Below are 18,133 nucleotides of genomic sequence, written 5' to 3'. Positions count from 1 at the left end.
CGATTTTTACCTGAACATCTTTATTGCTGACTGTTTTCGCTTTGTCTGTGATATTAGAAGCAATGTCAAAGGCTGAAATGGTTTCGTCAATATCCACCGCGTTCAGATCTTCTTTGGTCGCCTTAGCGAGGCTTTCAACGGAAGTTTCAAAATCCCCTCCGAGTCCAAGTTCAATCCGACCAAGCTTTGTAAAAAAACCGTAAATTAATCTTTCATTAGATTTCTCATTTTTTTTTTAGAATAGTTGTTAGTATTATTTGGATTCTTACGACTACTGTGCTCATCTTGAATTTTTTTTGCACAGCGTTTCGATAGATATAAGCTTCGGTTTAACACTTTTCGGCAATATGGACTTTCCTAGGTTAATGAGAAAAGAGAACCGAACGATGCTGACGTCACGTGGTAATTGAAAATTGCGAAATGTGGACATAGGAACGAAATGCGTTTTAATAATGTTAAAAAAAACACCGACTTTTTGTGTACTTCTTCGTTTTCAGGCATTTTTTACCGAAATCTTTTGTTTTACAAGAATTTGACTAAAAACAAAAAAAACAGCAAACGAAAAGAAAGTTGAAACTACACGGTTTTTTTAAATGGGTTCATCACGATGTTAGTTCATTTGTATAATTTAAATTAATGTTTTTGGGAAATATTATTTAAATTATTTTTAAATTTTAGTTTTTTCAGAATAAAATTTCTTTTAAAAAAGTAGTTGCAATTTTATTTTGTTTAACTTCAGAAATAAGATGAGAAAAAACGACTTTTTGTGCCTTCAGCAAATTTTTTACCGAAAACTTTTGCGCTTAACAAGAATGTGATTAAAAGAGTGTGAATTAAGTTTTTAGGTTACTAGTGATTGTTAGAATGACTTTAGTGGTTTAATATTTTGTGATGTGTGTGCTCCTTTCTGTATTTCCCAATACATGAAATAAATTATATGAAATGTTATAAAAAAATAATTAAAAGTAAAATAATATTTAAATGAATAGATCTCTTTTAGAATAATTTTGGTAATAAATTGTTGAAAAAGAGAAAACGCAAGAAAAGTCGGTATTATTTATTTTGTTTTAACAGTTTTGGCGTCAAAAACTATTAAAACGCATTTCGTTTCTTTATGCGTATTTCGCAATAAAAACATATCGTAACAACGTCCTTTTAGTTTGCTGTCTTCTTTCTTTTATTCAATTTCTCGGTAAATGCAGACGAGTTCAGTAAAATTTACCTGAAAAAGACAAGGCACAAAAAAGTCGCGTTTTTGTGTCAAAAACTACTAAAACGCATTTCGTTCATATATCCGCATTTCGCAATTTTATATCACTAGTTGACATCAGCATCAGTCAACCACGTTGGCTAATCAATCTGCGAAACCACATATAACCCACTTTTCTAACATAAAATATGGCAGCTTATACACTTTAAGAAGATTTGAGATTACATAGATGAAAACATTGTGCCAATCACATCTCAATCAGAATGGTATTCTGATTAATTAAAATGATACACACCTTTCATTGTCTTCGGCGTTTTCTTCGCATTCATGTTAATATAAATAAAAGTCATAATATACGAGGTGCCTTCAATAAATTTCCAGATTTTTTGTACATGTATTTGAAATTGTCGTAATCTCTTGAAAATTCAGTGTGTTACTCTTATACATCTTATGAAATGACTGACCAATTTTTTATGAATTAAGGTTTAAATGGACAGCTAGAGAAGGATTTGGAATGCACCGTACTAAAGCCTGATTGTTACGCACTTACACAAGAGGACTTCCATGAGGCCTTCCAGAAGTTGTTGTAACGGCACAATAAGTGCATTACATTAAAAGCAGATGACTTCGAAGGAAACTAGAGTTTCATGTATGTACTATCAATAAAAGCGCTTACACAAAAATTGGAAAGTATCGAGGGCATTTTGTATATATCATTCGTTGTAGCATATAATTTTTTTCATGCAAAGTTGTAATTTATGCTGAGTAATAATTACCTAGTAAGTTGTATGTTAAATCGTGTACTTTGTTTTCTTTAGTAAAAAATAACATGCAGGGTGTTTTGTTAATTACCTACATATAAAAGTCACCCATGGAAAGGGTTTAATTATATATATGTATATATATATATATACATACATATATATATATATATATATATATATATATCATTTGGTTATCACCGTTTTATTTGTTTGGCTACATATGTTTCAGATGTTGGACCATGTTTACGATCCAACAGTTTCGTCACAGGTCTGAGGAAGCTGTTGGATCGTAAACATGGTCCAAACATCTGAAACATATGTAGCTAAACAAATAAAACGGTAATAAAAATAAAACCCATATTTGTTGTGCAATGGCATTGAGCATTTTCTTCAAGTTTTTACTAATTACCAATTTTACCAACTATATATATATATATATATATATATATATATATATATATGGTTTTCCTTTGTATTCTTTGTCTTACATAGAATAATAAAACATCTATGATATTAAACTCAATCATTTCACGTCATAAATTTTTAAATTCATTGAATCATTAAAATTTGATTATATATACATATATATATATATAAATATATATATATATATATATATATATATATATATATATATATATATAATTAAAGCCTTTTCCATAGGTGACTTATATATATATATAATTAAAATAAAATAAAATTAACAAATAACTCTTTTTCAAAGTGTTTTTAACATGTTTTATTAACTATTTGCTCTTATATATATATATATATATATATATATATATATATATATATATATATATATGTATATATATATACATGTATATATATTAGATACATCGATTGCTTTCTTATATATGAATCCTATGAAACTCACGTGATTATTAAGAAATGCTCAATTCAGGACAAAGCCAGTATATATATTTATAATGCAAACATCGTGAGTTACATATGTGCATACATGTTACAATCGAAACCCAATTCAAGGAGGCTCCTTTTTTTGGTCTGATGAAGTGTTATCCTTTAATTGCGATTTCACTGAATCATGTATGCACATATGTAACTAATAATGTTTACATAATTAGCATATCATATATATGTATGCATATTAAAACTCTTTATTAAAAACTATTTAAACGAATTATTTATATGAAACTAAATGTTAAAAAATTAATCACATCGTTATTATATAATACAAAAACTTCCCCGAAACGTCTCGAACCTAACAAAGTTACAGAATATTGAAACAATTATGAATGAACGTTTTATATTACACATTTAACATGTAGCATATGCGTGATAATGCATGGTTGGGTTTACATAAGAAATGCTTTAAATGAATGTCTTTTATAAATAAATAACATTCAATTGATATCTTTTGTACATATCTTACATTCAATATATAAGTTTTGTAAATAAAAAGCATGCAAATAGTATTTTCTGTAAATAAATAACATTAAATAAATATGGTTTGTTAAGAAATTACATTCAATTGGTATCATTTATAAATAAATAACATTCAATTGATATATTTTGTATATAAATAACATTCACTTGAAAACATTTTATTAATCAATAGCATTCATTTGATAACCTTTGTAAATTAATAGCATTCAATTGACATCTTTTATAAATAACATTCAATTAATAACCTTTGTTAATAAATAACATTCAAATGATGTCTTTAATAAATAATTAACATTAACCCGAAAGCATTTTATAAACAAAGAGCGTTCAATTGATATCTTTTGTAAATAAAGTAAAATATTTTTGTAAATAAATTAAAATACCTTCTGTAAATAAATGGCATTCAATTGATATCTTTTATAAATAAATTGCATTCAAATGATATCCGTTGTAAATTAATTGAATCCAATTCGTGTATTTTGTAAATAAATTGAATTTAATTAATATCTTTTGTAAATAAATAGCATGCAATTGATATCGTTTGTAATAAGTTGAATTCAATTAATATGTTTTGTAAATAAATAGCATTCAGATAATATCTTTTATATATAAATAACCTTCACTTGAAAATGTTTTGTAAATAAATAGCATACAATTAATATCTTTTGTAAATAAATTGAATTTAATTTATATCTTTTGCAAATTAATAGAATTCAATGAATATGTTTTGTAAATAAATTGAATTTAATTAATATCTTTTGCAAATAAATAGCATTCAATTGATATCTTTTGTAAATAAATTACATTCAACTAATTGCTTGTATTTTACCTATAAACATTGACAGATAGGAAACATAATTCATGAGTGACGTCATCGATTTCTATTGCAAAATTACCTGGTGATGATAAAGCAAAATTAAAAAAATGAAGTAAACAGAAAATATTGTTTGCCATTATGTTTTTTGGTCAAAATGTAAGGCTATCCGACAGGAATTGAAAAGTTTAGAAATCAAAGATAAATAATATTTTGTTTTATGGTATGTTGATATTTTTTAAATTAACGATACAGCAGAGACAGTTTCGCGACGTCTCCTCTGTAAGAAAGAGTTTGCAAGGAAGAAAAAGGGCAACACTTGCTCGATTGTGAAGATCGGGTTTTATTCGAGCGCTTGAAATTTTCACCTTTTTAATATATTCAAATATTTAAAGATTCATTTATTTTATACGCATATATTTTATAGATCAACGGCCTTTGCCTGATGGTATTGAACTCAGAGACCGTTGACAGATACTACCAGTTTGGAGCAGAAATGTGCGAGATATTTGCTGTTGTATCCGGGGTCGCAATTTGCTTTTCTCTTTGGTATTAAATGTACCCAAATGTGTTGATATGCCGTAAAACTTTAATCAGATATATAACTCACCGTTGATCTTGCATCTACAATTGATTTCTTCACACATTCGATATTTGGCAAATCCCAGGTTCCATTTGTAAAGCACAGTCTGCTGGCAGTTCCTTTAAGAAAAAATAATATAATAATTTATAATATAAATCTAAGCAGTCTGTGTGCATGTTTGTGTGTTAGTTTGCGTGTGTGTTTGTATGCCCCCTAGAAGATTTTGTCATTCGTATCGAACAGTCACGAACCTGAAAGCATTAGAAAGAACAATCTCGAATACATAATATCGAAAAATTAGAAAAAAATCGCTAATTGTTTCATATAGAAATGTAATTTTGTTTGTAATTGGGGACAGGTTAAAACCTTGGTTTCGACTGTGTTAATCGTGCATACGCGAACGGTCGATTCAGTGTTTCATTTTAAAAAGCTAAATTTCAATGTCATGACATGTGTCGTCGTAGTCCGATCGATAACGTGTTCGCTTACGAACATAAATTTTGAAAGTTGGCAGCATTTTTTCTTTGGCTTTCGGTTCGTTGCTGACTGATACGCAATTCTCTTTTATTTTTTAGTTGACTCTATAAATTCAAATACCATATTCAACCGTATTTCACGACCAGACAGCACCGCCATCCACCCCGACAGTATAGTGATAAATGTTTCATTATGTTCAACAAAGGAGAAGACTTAGGATTCGGCAGTACATTCGTCCGTGTATAATGGTCACTTTTTAATTTTCACTGTTCACTTGCTTCTTAATAGAAATATTGTCTTACCATGCTTTTTTTATACAGTGATAACCACTTATCAAGGCCCGAAAGCCACTCAGGGATAAGGGTTATTGCAAGTACATAACGTAAGTGTGGAGATTTGAGGAAGTGTTTACTTAAGGGCGCGGTTCATAAGGAATTTGTTAACGTTGGACTTGAACACATCCAAGTTGTAGTCCGGCGGGAAGCAGGCAGACGGAACAGAGTTCCACAGGCGTGCAGTTCTAAGAAAGAAGCTTTGTTCATGGAATCCGCGTTTTGATTTAGGCACAGATATAGAGTGGGGGAAATTTTTCACAGTGGATTCAGCTAGACGGTTGTTTTTCGTGAAAGATTGGCGAGGGGGAACCAGAGATTAGAGTTCAGACGAGCACCTGCCATGGAAATAACAATAAAACAAGGATAGGCTCGCAACGTCTCTTCTGTGGGAGAGAGGTTGCAGGGTAGAGAAAAGGGCATCCCCCACTAAGCCACGAAGTCTATTTTGTACTCTGTCAAGGCAGGATAGACTGTTTTTAGCAGCTCCTGCCCAGATATGGCAACAGTATTCCATCCTTGGACGTACTTGGCTTTTACATAGATAGAGAATTGCATCAGTAGTGAGATATATTCTGGAGCGGTATAAGGATCCCACCATCTTTCCAGCGAACTTGGCAACAGACTTGATGTACGTGTTCCATTTCAGATCAGGAGTGAAGGTCAAACCCAGAAGCTTGTTAAAACACGGGGCCTCAGCCAGACGAGAGCCATCCATCACAATTGATGCCAGGTGGGGATCAGAGCGTTGATGATGTAAGGATAGGAGTTTGGTTTTGGATGCATTAAAGGTAACCAGCCACATCTTCCCCCACTGAAGCACTCGCTCGAGATCAGAGGAGAGAGAATCAGAGAGAACTTTGTCATGTACAGCCTTTGATGTGTTGCCGTAGATGGTCGTGTCATCAGCATAGATGTCAACGAATGATTTAAGCACGTGTTTAGGGAGGTCATTGATGTAGATCAGGAAGAGAGTTGGACCCAGGATTGACCCCTGAGGGACTCCAGCATTTATATTGCAGGCCTCCGATTTTTGTCCATCTACCACTAATCTTATGAGCCTATCGGAGAGAAATGATTTAATGATTGAGAAAACATTTCCAGTTATACCGTAGCTGGAAATCTTGTGAAGTAGACCCTTACGCCATACCTTGTCGAAGGCCTTTTATATGTCAAGAGCAATTGCCCTAGAAAGGATTCACTAATCCTGTGGGATATAACCGTCAGCATATCTGCGGTAAATCTTGCAGAGTGGAAACCATATTGTGTGTCAATAAGAAGGTTATTCCTGCTGAGGTTGTTGACTATTTCTCTATTTAATATGGATTCCAGCAACTTTCTCATGACACACAGGAGACTTATTGGTCTGTACTGAGAGGGAGATGACTTATCACCTGAATTCTTAAATACAGGGCAAACTGATGAGGTCTTCCAGGGAGTCGGAAAGCACTTCTCCTTAAGGCAGCGCTTAAATAGTTTCGTAAGTATGGGAGCAAGTTCTGGTTGAAGCTTTTTAAACTATATTTGGGATGCCATCAGGGCCAGTTGCTTTACTGGAATCTAGGTTCCTGATTAGCTTGGCGACCTCATTCACGGATATTTGTATGTTACCTAGCTTGTTCTGTGTTATAGGAGGAAATATGGAGTTGATGGCCTTCGTCGCATAGGGTAGAATTAGCTGCAAAGTTCTTTGCAAATAGTTTGGCCTTGTCTGACGCTGACGAGATGACCTCTGGTCCATTGATAATGGTTGGGATAGAACGCACACTTCTGTTCAGGATCCTATTTGTTATTTGCCAAAACTGGTGGAAACCAAGCCGCTGATCAGCTACCTTGGATTTAACAGACTGGGCATATAGCTCTCTTGCATTTTGTTATTACTCTTTTACAGTGGTTACTGGCAGTCCTGAAAGCAGCTTTAGTCTCAGTGCATCTATTACGTTGGTAGCTATGGAAAAAGTGATTTCTGTGCGCGATAGCAGCAGCATATTCTCGGGAGAAACATGGCTTGCTGTTAGGTGTGTGTTGGAATTTTTTAGATGGTATGAATTTGTCTATGCCTACAATTAACCATTCAGTCAGATCTGATACTATAGAGGACACTTCCTTTTTAAACATGGAGTGCAGAGGTAAATCAGATATGAATGTACGGAAGCTATCCCAGTCAGCTATAGAGTATCTGTATACAGTACGGTGGAGGGGTACGTCTGGGGACTTATTACATTTCATTTTTATCTTAACTGATACGACGGAGTGGTCGGAGGATCCTAGAGGAGAATGAACGGAACATGAACATAGCTCAGGGGAAGTTGAGAGAAAAAGGTCTAGGAGGCTTGCATACTGACCTGTAGTATCGGGCAGACGGGTGGGTTCGCGAACAATCTGAGTGAGGTCATAAGCAATGAAAAAATCATGACAAAACCTCCCCTCATCGTCTGTCTTATTTGAATGGGTCAGCCATTCCACGTTATGGACGTTGAAGTCACCACAGATGTGGATGTTAGCCGAGGCATGTGCAGACAGTATGTGGTCTATTTTCTCAGATATGCTCTTAAAGACAGTAACTCCGCTGTTGTGGAGCCGATAGAGGGCAAATATAAATGCAGTGGTGTTAGCAAGTGCAACCCTGAAGCACATATAGGGTAAATTAGGATCTTCTCTAGAGATATCCCTGCCACACGGGAAGCCATCTTTAATGTAGGCACATATTCCATGCCCATGGCGATTTTGGGGGTCAGATTAAGATGTTAAGTTAGAGTATCCGTTAATTATGAACTCATGTAGGGAAGTGGTCGGCCCTATTCCAGTTTCATTTAGAAATAATATGTTCGGTTTCGTCTCCTGTAATGGGGTTTCAACCTCTGGAAGGTTGGAACGTAGACCCCTGATGTTGGAGAAGGAAACCTAGTAGTAGGGGGTCTACGTTGGTGGATGGGGTTCTAGGTTTCATCGAGTTTTTATTATGGAGATATTTCATGTTGAGCTTTTGGGAGTTATGGAATAGGTCGGCATACTTGGTTAGAGCAGTACAGAGAGGGAAAGTAAGAGAGAAAAAGACAGGAAAACCGTAACAATTACCCACTAGTATGGCATCGAGAAGCCCCACCAGAGACTACTGCATGGTCCAGATCCACTCACCAAATGACAATAAAGCAGTCCCAGTACTTTGCGCCTGCTGATAGGACAGCCTCCTTAGTGGTTAATCCAAGGTTCGGGTCCCTGACTATCAGGCGGATAACGTCAGCCCAGACAAAACGTTTACCTCCAGCACCCTTACTAGTGACATGGCCACAAGACAGACAGAGACAGAAAATTTTCTGACATCTCAGACTACTGATCACCAAGTACTACCGACCTTTTGTTTTTGCTTGCTTGCTTTTGTGCGTGTTTGTTTGGATTTGTGGATGACGTCACACAGGTTGATGTGCACATGAGATGACGTCAGGAATGACGTATATAAACAAAGATTGATATTTGAAATAATGAGAGTAGGTAAATTACGTCGTAGGAGAGAAATGCCTGTTCTACAAGTATTTCAATGGTGAATGCTCTGACGAACTGCAAGCACTTGTGCTCCCTAGGCGTAAGTATCTCCGACAAACCCGACAAACAGAAAAATCCCACCCCTACCCAGTAGAGATCCCTATATGTAAGATAGCCTTCTACTCCAGTAGTTTCTTCCCCATAACCGCTGGATTTTGGAATTCCCTTCCTAGTTCCTGCTTCCCCAACTGTACTGACATGCAAAAGTTCAAGTGTAACGTGAACCGACATCTTGCTGCCCAACTCCCCACATAGTTCCCCTGTAGCTTATGTCCCTGATAGTAGCCCCCTACAGCAAAGTGACAATGTGCCTTGTTTGGGGTGAAATTGAATAATAAAAAACAAGAGAGCAAATAAAAGGGAAAAAGAAATCGAGAAATGGGAAGAGGACGGGAAAATGGAGAGTGAGGAAAGATAGAGAGAGCAAGAAAAGAAGTGAGAGTAAAGAGAAAGAAAGTGTCAGAGGGAAACGGGGAACACAGTAAGAATACGAAGTGCCTCCAATAAGTTACCAAATTTATTTCGTATGAACACTTTATTGATAGTACACAAATGAAACGCTAGCTGAATCCACTGTGAAAAATTTCCCCCACCTTTTATCTGTGCTTAAATCAAAACGCGAATTCCATGAACAAAGCTTCTTTCTTAGAACTGCACGCCTGTGGAACTCTGTTCCGTCTGCCTGCTTCCCTCCGGACTACAACTTGGATGTCTTCAAGTCTAATGTTAACAAATTCCTAATGAACCGCCCCCTTAAGTAAACACTTCATCAAATCTCCACACTAAGATAATGTACTTGCAATAACCCTTATCCCTGAGTGGCTTCCGGGCCTTGATAAGTGGTGATCACTGTGTAAAAAAAAAAAAAAATCCGACGTAATCTTGCATTATTGAATCTCATCAATTGTCTCATAACGACAGCCTCTAACCTGTCGCTGTCGGTTCAATAACAATCACTGGTTGTCATTGTCGTTTTGAAGCGGTTAGTTGCTTTTACTTGCGATCATTGGGCTCTTCTCCAACTATTGGTCATTATTAATCGCTATCGATCATGACCAGTGTGAATCTTTATTGGACTACTATGAAACTGACTTTCTTGTCCTCAACTGTAATCCAGTATCAGACACTGTCATCCAATGACGATTATGATTGTGATCAGCGTTTTTAAGGTGGTTATTGTAACTTCTAAACTAAGAAATCATCACTTATGTTATTCGATTCTTTATTTAAGGCAAAAGTAAGCGAAAAAACGTGGGTATTATTTTTCTAAGACTCAATTTTTTTGTTATCTGATTGCCTGTAGTTTTGTTCGATGAGACGATGTTGTATGGTTCTCGATAGGTGTTTGCAACTGTTTTTATGTTTCTTAATAAAATATTCCCTTATTTCGAAAAACGTATTTGAACAGCCAATAAAATTGACCCGAACTTTATAATGGATTCCGATGAGAAAAATCCCCCAAGGGAATAACAATTACCAAAAAACTGTCGCCAGAAAAAAACAACAATATATATATATATATATATATATATATATATATATATATATATATATATATATATATATATATGTATATATATAATTTTCAGAATGTGAGAAATTATATAATAATTTTATGAACAGTATCATACTAGCATATATATATATATATATATATATATATATATATATATATATATGTGTGTGTGTGTGTATGTGTGTGTATGTACATAGATATACATACTTTACTTATCAAGTGGCGATATTATCCTAGAACAGGTAAAATACATTACTGGAGGAGAAAAGAAATCCTAATTTTATTTCTCTTTTTAGTTTTTACGCGGATAAACTGTTTAAATGACACATAAATTTTGTCTGACAAACGTGAATATTTACCAGTGTATTCTCCGATGCATGTTACGTTGGCTGTAGATTTTGCGACAGTTTCTGGCCATTGTAAGTTATTGGACGTTTCGTTTGGGCATATCTTTTTTCCTGAAAAGAAAAGAATTTTTACATTCATGAACAACTGAAGAAACCAGATCATAACAAACATGCTGTGACAGTGCGAAGACGCAAGTATGGCAGCAGCAGCTGTATGCAAATGGGTGAGCCGTGTAAGAGGTTTCATCATACCGAGGAAGAAAGTAAAAAGATTATAAAAAAGAATAACGTAGTCGAGAAGGACAGACATAGTGTAACACACGCGGCTCAAGAGAAACAAGGAAAGACTTGTCCTAAACATGGCCGCACAAAGACACGTGTTCGACAAGGCAGAGTGCTGTGAAACACATTGGAGTTTTTGCGTTATTCTGGATGTACATGTATGTAAATATCCGTTGTTCCAACGAAAAAAAAGCTGAATCGAATTTTTCTACTGTCTTTGTTTTCTTGAAACTTTTTACACACAACGTGTAAGTGCGAACTGTTGACATGCAATGGCTACGTTAAAATGCAAGCGGGAGTAAATCGTGTGTATTTGCCTGTGTTTTCGTAAGCTATCACTGAAAGCCTTAAATAGCAGTAAGTTGAAAATTGGCACAAAGACGTCGATTCAGTCTCTTACAACAATCGTTATAATTGTTTATTTGACATTGATTGTACGTAAAATTTTATTTAATTTCGCTCCTCTGGCCACACCGGTTGTCATAATAACCGATATAAATGGAAAGGATATATTCTTTTTACCAGAAGTATAGACTTTTAGTACCGATATGTTGCATTGCTTACCATAACCTGTCTCAAGTGATACTGAAACGAAATACGTATTGTTTGAGGGTATACGTATGGTAGACTTTAAATACACGCGCATCTACTCTTTAAATAACAGAAAAAAATAACAGATGTTCGTGCAGTTACAACAATTTTCCACAATTTCTCTCACTCTCCATATGTGTTTAAAACTATACGAAAATTTTATGAGCAAAACTGTCCGTCTGTGAAACACAATGTCACAGAGCTGCTTCACAATTGACTATTACATCGTCATTTTAAGTCTAATATAAATAAGTTTTTGTTGTCGTCATCTTATATAATCAGACCATCTCAAATTTCCACCATTACTGATCATCATTGTTCTTTTTTTACATTTTACATACTATTTATAAAACCATATCGTCGATTGTCACCATGGAACTTGATAAGCGATGGCCACAAAGTAAAAAAAAAATACAAATTACGTTAAAATTACCTAAAGCAGCATCGTTTTCTAATGGGGTATGAAGGGGTGCAACGTGATAGTAAAAACAAAACAATAACAAAAAACTAATCGGTTAGGAATGCTCTGATGAAATGGGTTTACTAAGTGTTTTTTTTTTTACACACCAAAACATATTGCATCTTGTGACCATATCTACAGATAAAGTGTTTAGCATCGACATTTTCATTCACTTTACAATAGAACGTCTGCATTTGAGTACAGTCAGGAAAGCAAGGAGCCGGAAGTGGATTTCAAACTCTAATAGTTATGTGGAAGGAAATATTAGAATAGAAGGCTTCCGGCATCTAGAGATTTCTACAGTAAATGATTGGTATTTTGTTGCTCGTCGGGTTAGTCTGCGGGTATTTTCGTCGAGGGAGTAAAATTACTATAAGTTTATCGGAGCACAGTACATTAACATATATATAGGGATATGGCAACAATACGTCATGCCTAGAATAGTGGCTTTGTAGAGATATATGATACTCTCAAGTGTGAGCAATTTTCTAGCATGGTAAAGGGAGTTCACAATCTTTGCAGCAACCCTGGTAATATTTCCAATGTATTTGTCCCAATTCATGTTACTTGTGAATGTTAAGCTATGAGGTTTTAACAAAGAGCTTCTGAATAGCGTTTTATTTGTTATGGGCATCAGTGGTTGAGAAGGTTTTAAATTAAATAAGTTCGCTTTGACAGCATTCAATGTTGCCATACATTTACGTCCTCATTCCACGACAAACGAGGTTATTCTCTAAGGTTTCAGCCATTTTGTTAGATATGTGCACATTAGTCTTATATCCTATGCTAATAAAGTGTGGGTTTATTTCGCCCTACAACGGTGCTTTGTTTCTTCCGGCCAGATCAATTTCAAAAGCTTTCTGGACGACTCAATATGTTCTACAATTTTGACACTCGAATAATAAAGACAGAAATATTTTGTTTGTTACGGGGAGAAATTTTCATTTCCTTTCAATATAAAATAACGTGAAAAATAAAAATGTTGACTTACCAATCGCAATAGATATTTTTAAGGTTTTTATTTCACTGTGAAAAATGCCATTCACTGCATAACAGGAAACATTCGATTCTTTCGTGAGTGAAACTGAAACATAATAAACAAGCATAAAAGTTTATTGATAAACAACACAAACGAAAATGACGGATCAACAATTGTGAGCTACTCTTTCGTATATCAGTTTAACGTAAAAGGATCCGGAAGTTCGGAATATTGTATGATTTTATTTTCTTACTGTGCGATAGGACTTTTAATACGATTACGTTATAAATAAGACTTAGGATTAGTAGTAAAATATCTTATTGAAAAATTCCAAAAAGTTTCAGTGGTTAGGAAATAAGGACCATTTTACATGAAAATTATATTAATGCTTATCATTGACCCTGCATTATAAATAATAACTCTTGGCACTTCTGCATGACAGTGACATGAGGGGAATGTTTGTATTTTAGTTTCAAGAACCTCTGAGAGCTGTCGCTTTTAAGGGGGGAGTTTGATAACTCTTCTTTTGCTAAAAGTTCTTGCAAACTAAAATTTATGTATATTTACTAAAATTTATGTATATTTTACATGGTGGTCACCGCTTATCAAGGCCCTGAAACAACTCGGGGCTAAGGATTATTGCGTGTACAGTAATCAGTGGGATACTATCGTAGTATCGTTAGTATTGCAGACTTGACAAAGTGTCTTACTTAAGGTGGCGGTTCATCAGGAATTTGTTTATGTTGAACTTGAATACATCCAGGTTGTAGTAAGATGGGAAACAGGCAAACGGAAGAGAGTTCCACAGGCGTTCACGTCTAAGAAATACGCTTTGTTCATGGAATCTACGTTTTGATTGAGGCCCATATAAAGAGTGGGGGAAATTTTTCACAGTGGTTTCAGCTAGACAGGTGTTTATCGTGAAAGATTGACGAGGGGAGACCAGAGGTTGGAACTCAGACCTGCACTTGCAATGGAAATAACGATAAAACAAAGACAGGCTCGCAACGTCTCTTCTGTGGAAGAGAGGTTGCAGGAAAGAGAAAAGGGCATCCCACACTAAACCACGAAGTCTATTTTGTACTCTGTCAAGGCAGGGTATGCTTTTTAGCATCTCCTGCCCAGATGTGGCAGCAGTTTTCCATGTATTTTCATCAATCTTTTTGTACAGAAATAAAAAAAAATATTCTTAAACTCTATGAATGTTTCATGTTTATAAAATTATATTTTGCTACACTTTTATACAACTTGACTGTAAAAAAAAGCAAAACAAATAATTCTAAAAACAATCTATAAATGTTTCATGTTTTTATCATATTTATTGTTTTATTTTCAGTTATGGATCATTAATTGAAAAGAAACTATATTAATACATTAAAATCATATTTTGATACATTTTTGCTGCCCAAAACTCTGGAAAAGCTCATTAAACTGTTCGTATTTAAAAATTCAGGCGATCCGTCATTACCCTCTCAGTACAGACCAATCAGTCTCCTTTGCGTCACGAATAAGTTGCCGGAATCAGTATTAAATAGAAAAGTAGTAAACCACCTTAACAAACATAACTTCTTCAATGACATGCAATATGGCTTCGTTCTGCTATATCTTCAGCAGATGTGCTTACAGTTATATCTCATATGATTAGCGAATCTTTCGACGGAGGCTTCTTTTATAGGGCAATTTTCCTTGACATATCAAAGGCCTTTGATAAGGTATTGCATAAAGGCCTACTCCACAAAATCTTTAGCTACGGTATAGCTTGAAATATCTTTTCAATTATTAAATAATTTCTCTCTGATAAGTTCGTAAGATTCATAGGGGTTGATGGGCAGAAACCAGACTCTCACAGTATTAATGCTGGAGTCCCTTAAGGAATCCATCCTGGGTCTAATTCTCTTCCTGATCTACATCAATGATCTCCCAAATAACATCCGAAGATCATTCGTAAAAATGTATGCTGACGACATTATCATCTATGACAACAAATAAAAGGCCCTAAACGATCAATTCACTCTGATTCTTTCTCTTCTGATTTGATCTCGCGGAGGAATGGAGAAATAGGTAGCTGGTTAATTTTATTGCATCTAAAACCCAATCTTTCCATCATCAAATCTCTGATCCCTGTTTAGTATCAATTGAAATAAATGCCTCTCGTTTTGGAGAGGCATTTATGTTTTGACGAGCTTCTGGGTCGGACCTTTACTTCTGATCTGAGATGGAACACATATATCAAATCCTTTGCCGAGGTTGCTGAAAAAAATGGTGGGAACGTTCTACCGCTTCGGTAGATATCTCACTGCTGATGCAATTCTCTACCTGTATAAAAGCCAAGTACGTCTAAAGATGGAGTGCTGTTGCTACACCTGGGCAGGAGCTCCTGGATGCAGCTTATTTTGCCTTGACAGATTTCAAAATAGATTACGTAGCCTAGTGAGGGATGCTATTTTCTTTTCCCTGAAAAATTTTTCCCACAGAAGAAACGTTACGAGTCTGTTTCTGCTTTATCGTTATTTACATGGCAAGTGCTCGTTTCAGCTCTAATCTATGCCTCCCTGCCTTGACTTTCACAAAACACTTGTCTAACTGAAACCACTATCAATAACTACCCCCACTCTTTAGATGTGACTAAACCTAAACGTAGATTCCATGAACAAAGTTTTTTTTATAGCTTCACGCCTTTAGAACTTTCTTCTGTTTTCTCGCTTTCCAACTGACTACAATATGATTGTCTTGAAATCCAACGTAAACAAGTTCTTGATACGCCATGCCCATTAGTAATCAAATTTTCAATATTGCCACTACTAACGATTATGACATTTTTCCATTGACTACTGTACACTCATTAAACCTGATCCTCGAGTGGCTTCCGGGCCTTAATAAGTGGCGACAGGTTTGTAAAAAACTGACCGTCTTTTAGAGAAACTCTGGATTTGGGAAGTGTTGTGGCACTTCGTCGGCGTCTAACTACTGAAGTTCGCGTCCCCACTTGTCGTAAAGAACACATTTTTAATAGCAAGTCACAACCCGTCGAGAAAAGGGTCATTTTTGTTGCGTTAAAGAAGGAAAGATGACATTTTACAACGACGTTTTTTTTTTTTTTGGTTGTCGTTCGATTCGGAAGGCGCCCATTTATTTTTCTTTCCAATCTCGCTCAAGTGGTTGGAAATCGTCGTATACATTACCTCTAATGCAGAAGCAAGTTCTCGAACAATTGTGCGTCAGTTGACTTCGGCCAAGGCTCTTAATTGATCGTTCTGGCAGACCATCATATTCAAGATACCACGAAATTTCTTAAACAACCAGTTTCCTACATTTCAGTAGATGTTCCTCGACCAAACGCTTAATTTATATCGCGAGATATTTCAGAAGTTATTCGGCCTAGCTTGAATTGAAATAAGAAAATTTTACAAATTTGTTTTTTTCCTTTTTTATCTCGTATTATCGTTCTGAAAAGAAGACATAATTGTTTTCAAACGATTGTTGTTAAAACGTTTAGATATATAAACGCCATTGAAAATGATATATAAAGTAAAGGTATTATAACGAAAACTTATTTTAAAACATTATTTGAAAAAAATATAAATTTCGCAAGAACTTTCTCATCAACTAATAGATAAAAGTATTCTTACCCATGTTGCCTCTGACCAATTCACCATTGACTTTTAAAATTGGATAGGACATTTCGTAAAATGGTGGTATATAGCAGGAAACGTTGACCGGCTTCTGATTTTTAATTATGTTAGATGTCGTGTTCAGTGTAACCTTCGGGAAGTACATCATGCTTATGAACAGTCTTCGGGTGTCCGGGAGGTAAGATTTGTATCGTATATGACAAGTCACATTACCTGTTTAAAAAGAATATTAGAAAATTAGCTGGCAGTCCAACATTGACCGGTCGTAAATTACGCTTAAACAGTTATGCAGATTGAGTACGTATTATAAAATTAATAATCTATTTATTATTATTATTATTATTATTATTATTATTATTATTATTATTATTATTATATTACGAGGAATAATTTGGCCTGTAGACTAATTCACAAACAAATTAAAAAATGATAATGATAATGCTGTTCATCAAATTCCGTCTGCGTTGTTTATAATATCACGTCAGCTGAAATTTGGGTTTGACGATTAATGCCCTGGAAAAATCACTTCTAATCAATGTTTAGTTTTAAAATATGCAGACAAACAAATGATTAGCGGCGATTTTAAATGGTGCATCTTCTTTTATCGTAAATTTAACTCATTAATGAGATAAAAAATAAAATGGTAAGGTACATCCGGGCTTGTACAGGGAATCAGTCGATCTGTAGTCGAATGTTCTACCGCGAAGTTATATGTTCAAATTATAATTAATTTGTTTGTTTAAGAAGAAATTTTTTGCTAAAATTTGATTGTTTCCCTGTAAAAATAAAAGAGAAAAAGGTATTTTAAGATCAGATTTTCAGATTTTCGATTTTCGATTTTCGATACTTATTGGATTAATTTCTGTGCAAAGCCTATCTAAGAACACAGCCAGACATATAAATTAGTTTTGTGTAAAATTTGTAAATGATAGACTCAGACGTTTCCAAACCTATGGGGAAGGAATTTACACCCCCATCACACACACCGAGATAGATAGATAGATGAAGAGATAACAGATATAAAAGCCATATGATTGAGATTGTCGGACTGACTTCCTCATCTTGGTTGTTATAGACACAACGTTTCGGCCGTTTTGCCCTCCGGCCTTCATCATATGTTTTTTTATCGAACTGGGGAACCGTTTGTTAGGAGTCTCGAACCCAACCCTTTATTATTATTACGGGGGTATCGT

At 34.8% G+C, this 18,133-nt stretch overlaps 1 protein-coding gene across 3 annotated transcripts in view; it reads right to left on the bottom strand.

The window, feature by feature from the left end:
- LOC145246173 (uncharacterized) overlaps positions 1-18,133 on the bottom strand; it is a 422,674-nt gene that overhangs the window by 121,355 nt on the left and 283,186 nt on the right. For all 3 annotated transcript variants that reach the window (XR_013863104.1, XM_080108045.1, XM_080108046.1), the window contains 5 exons: positions 16,938-17,153; positions 13,321-13,413; positions 11,009-11,107; positions 4,809-4,900; positions 11-184 (listed from right to left, as the gene is read on the bottom strand). Coding sequence is in view for 2 of the 3 variants with exons in the window: in XM_080108045.1 (XP_079964171.1) it covers positions 11-184; positions 4,809-4,900; positions 11,009-11,107; positions 13,321-13,413; positions 16,938-17,153 (674 nt within the window). In the remaining variant the exon portion in view is untranslated. The remainder of the gene's footprint in view (positions 1-10; positions 185-4,808; positions 4,901-11,008; positions 11,108-13,320; positions 13,414-16,937; positions 17,154-18,133) is intronic.

This window comes from Euprymna scolopes, chromosome 23, assembly GCF_053919585.1.
Source record: "Euprymna scolopes isolate OS-2025 chromosome 23, ASM5391958v1, whole genome shotgun sequence".
Classification (NCBI taxonomy): Eukaryota; Metazoa; Mollusca; class Cephalopoda; order Sepiida; family Sepiolidae; genus Euprymna; species Euprymna scolopes.
This window is presented reverse-complemented; position numbering and strand designations above follow the sequence as displayed.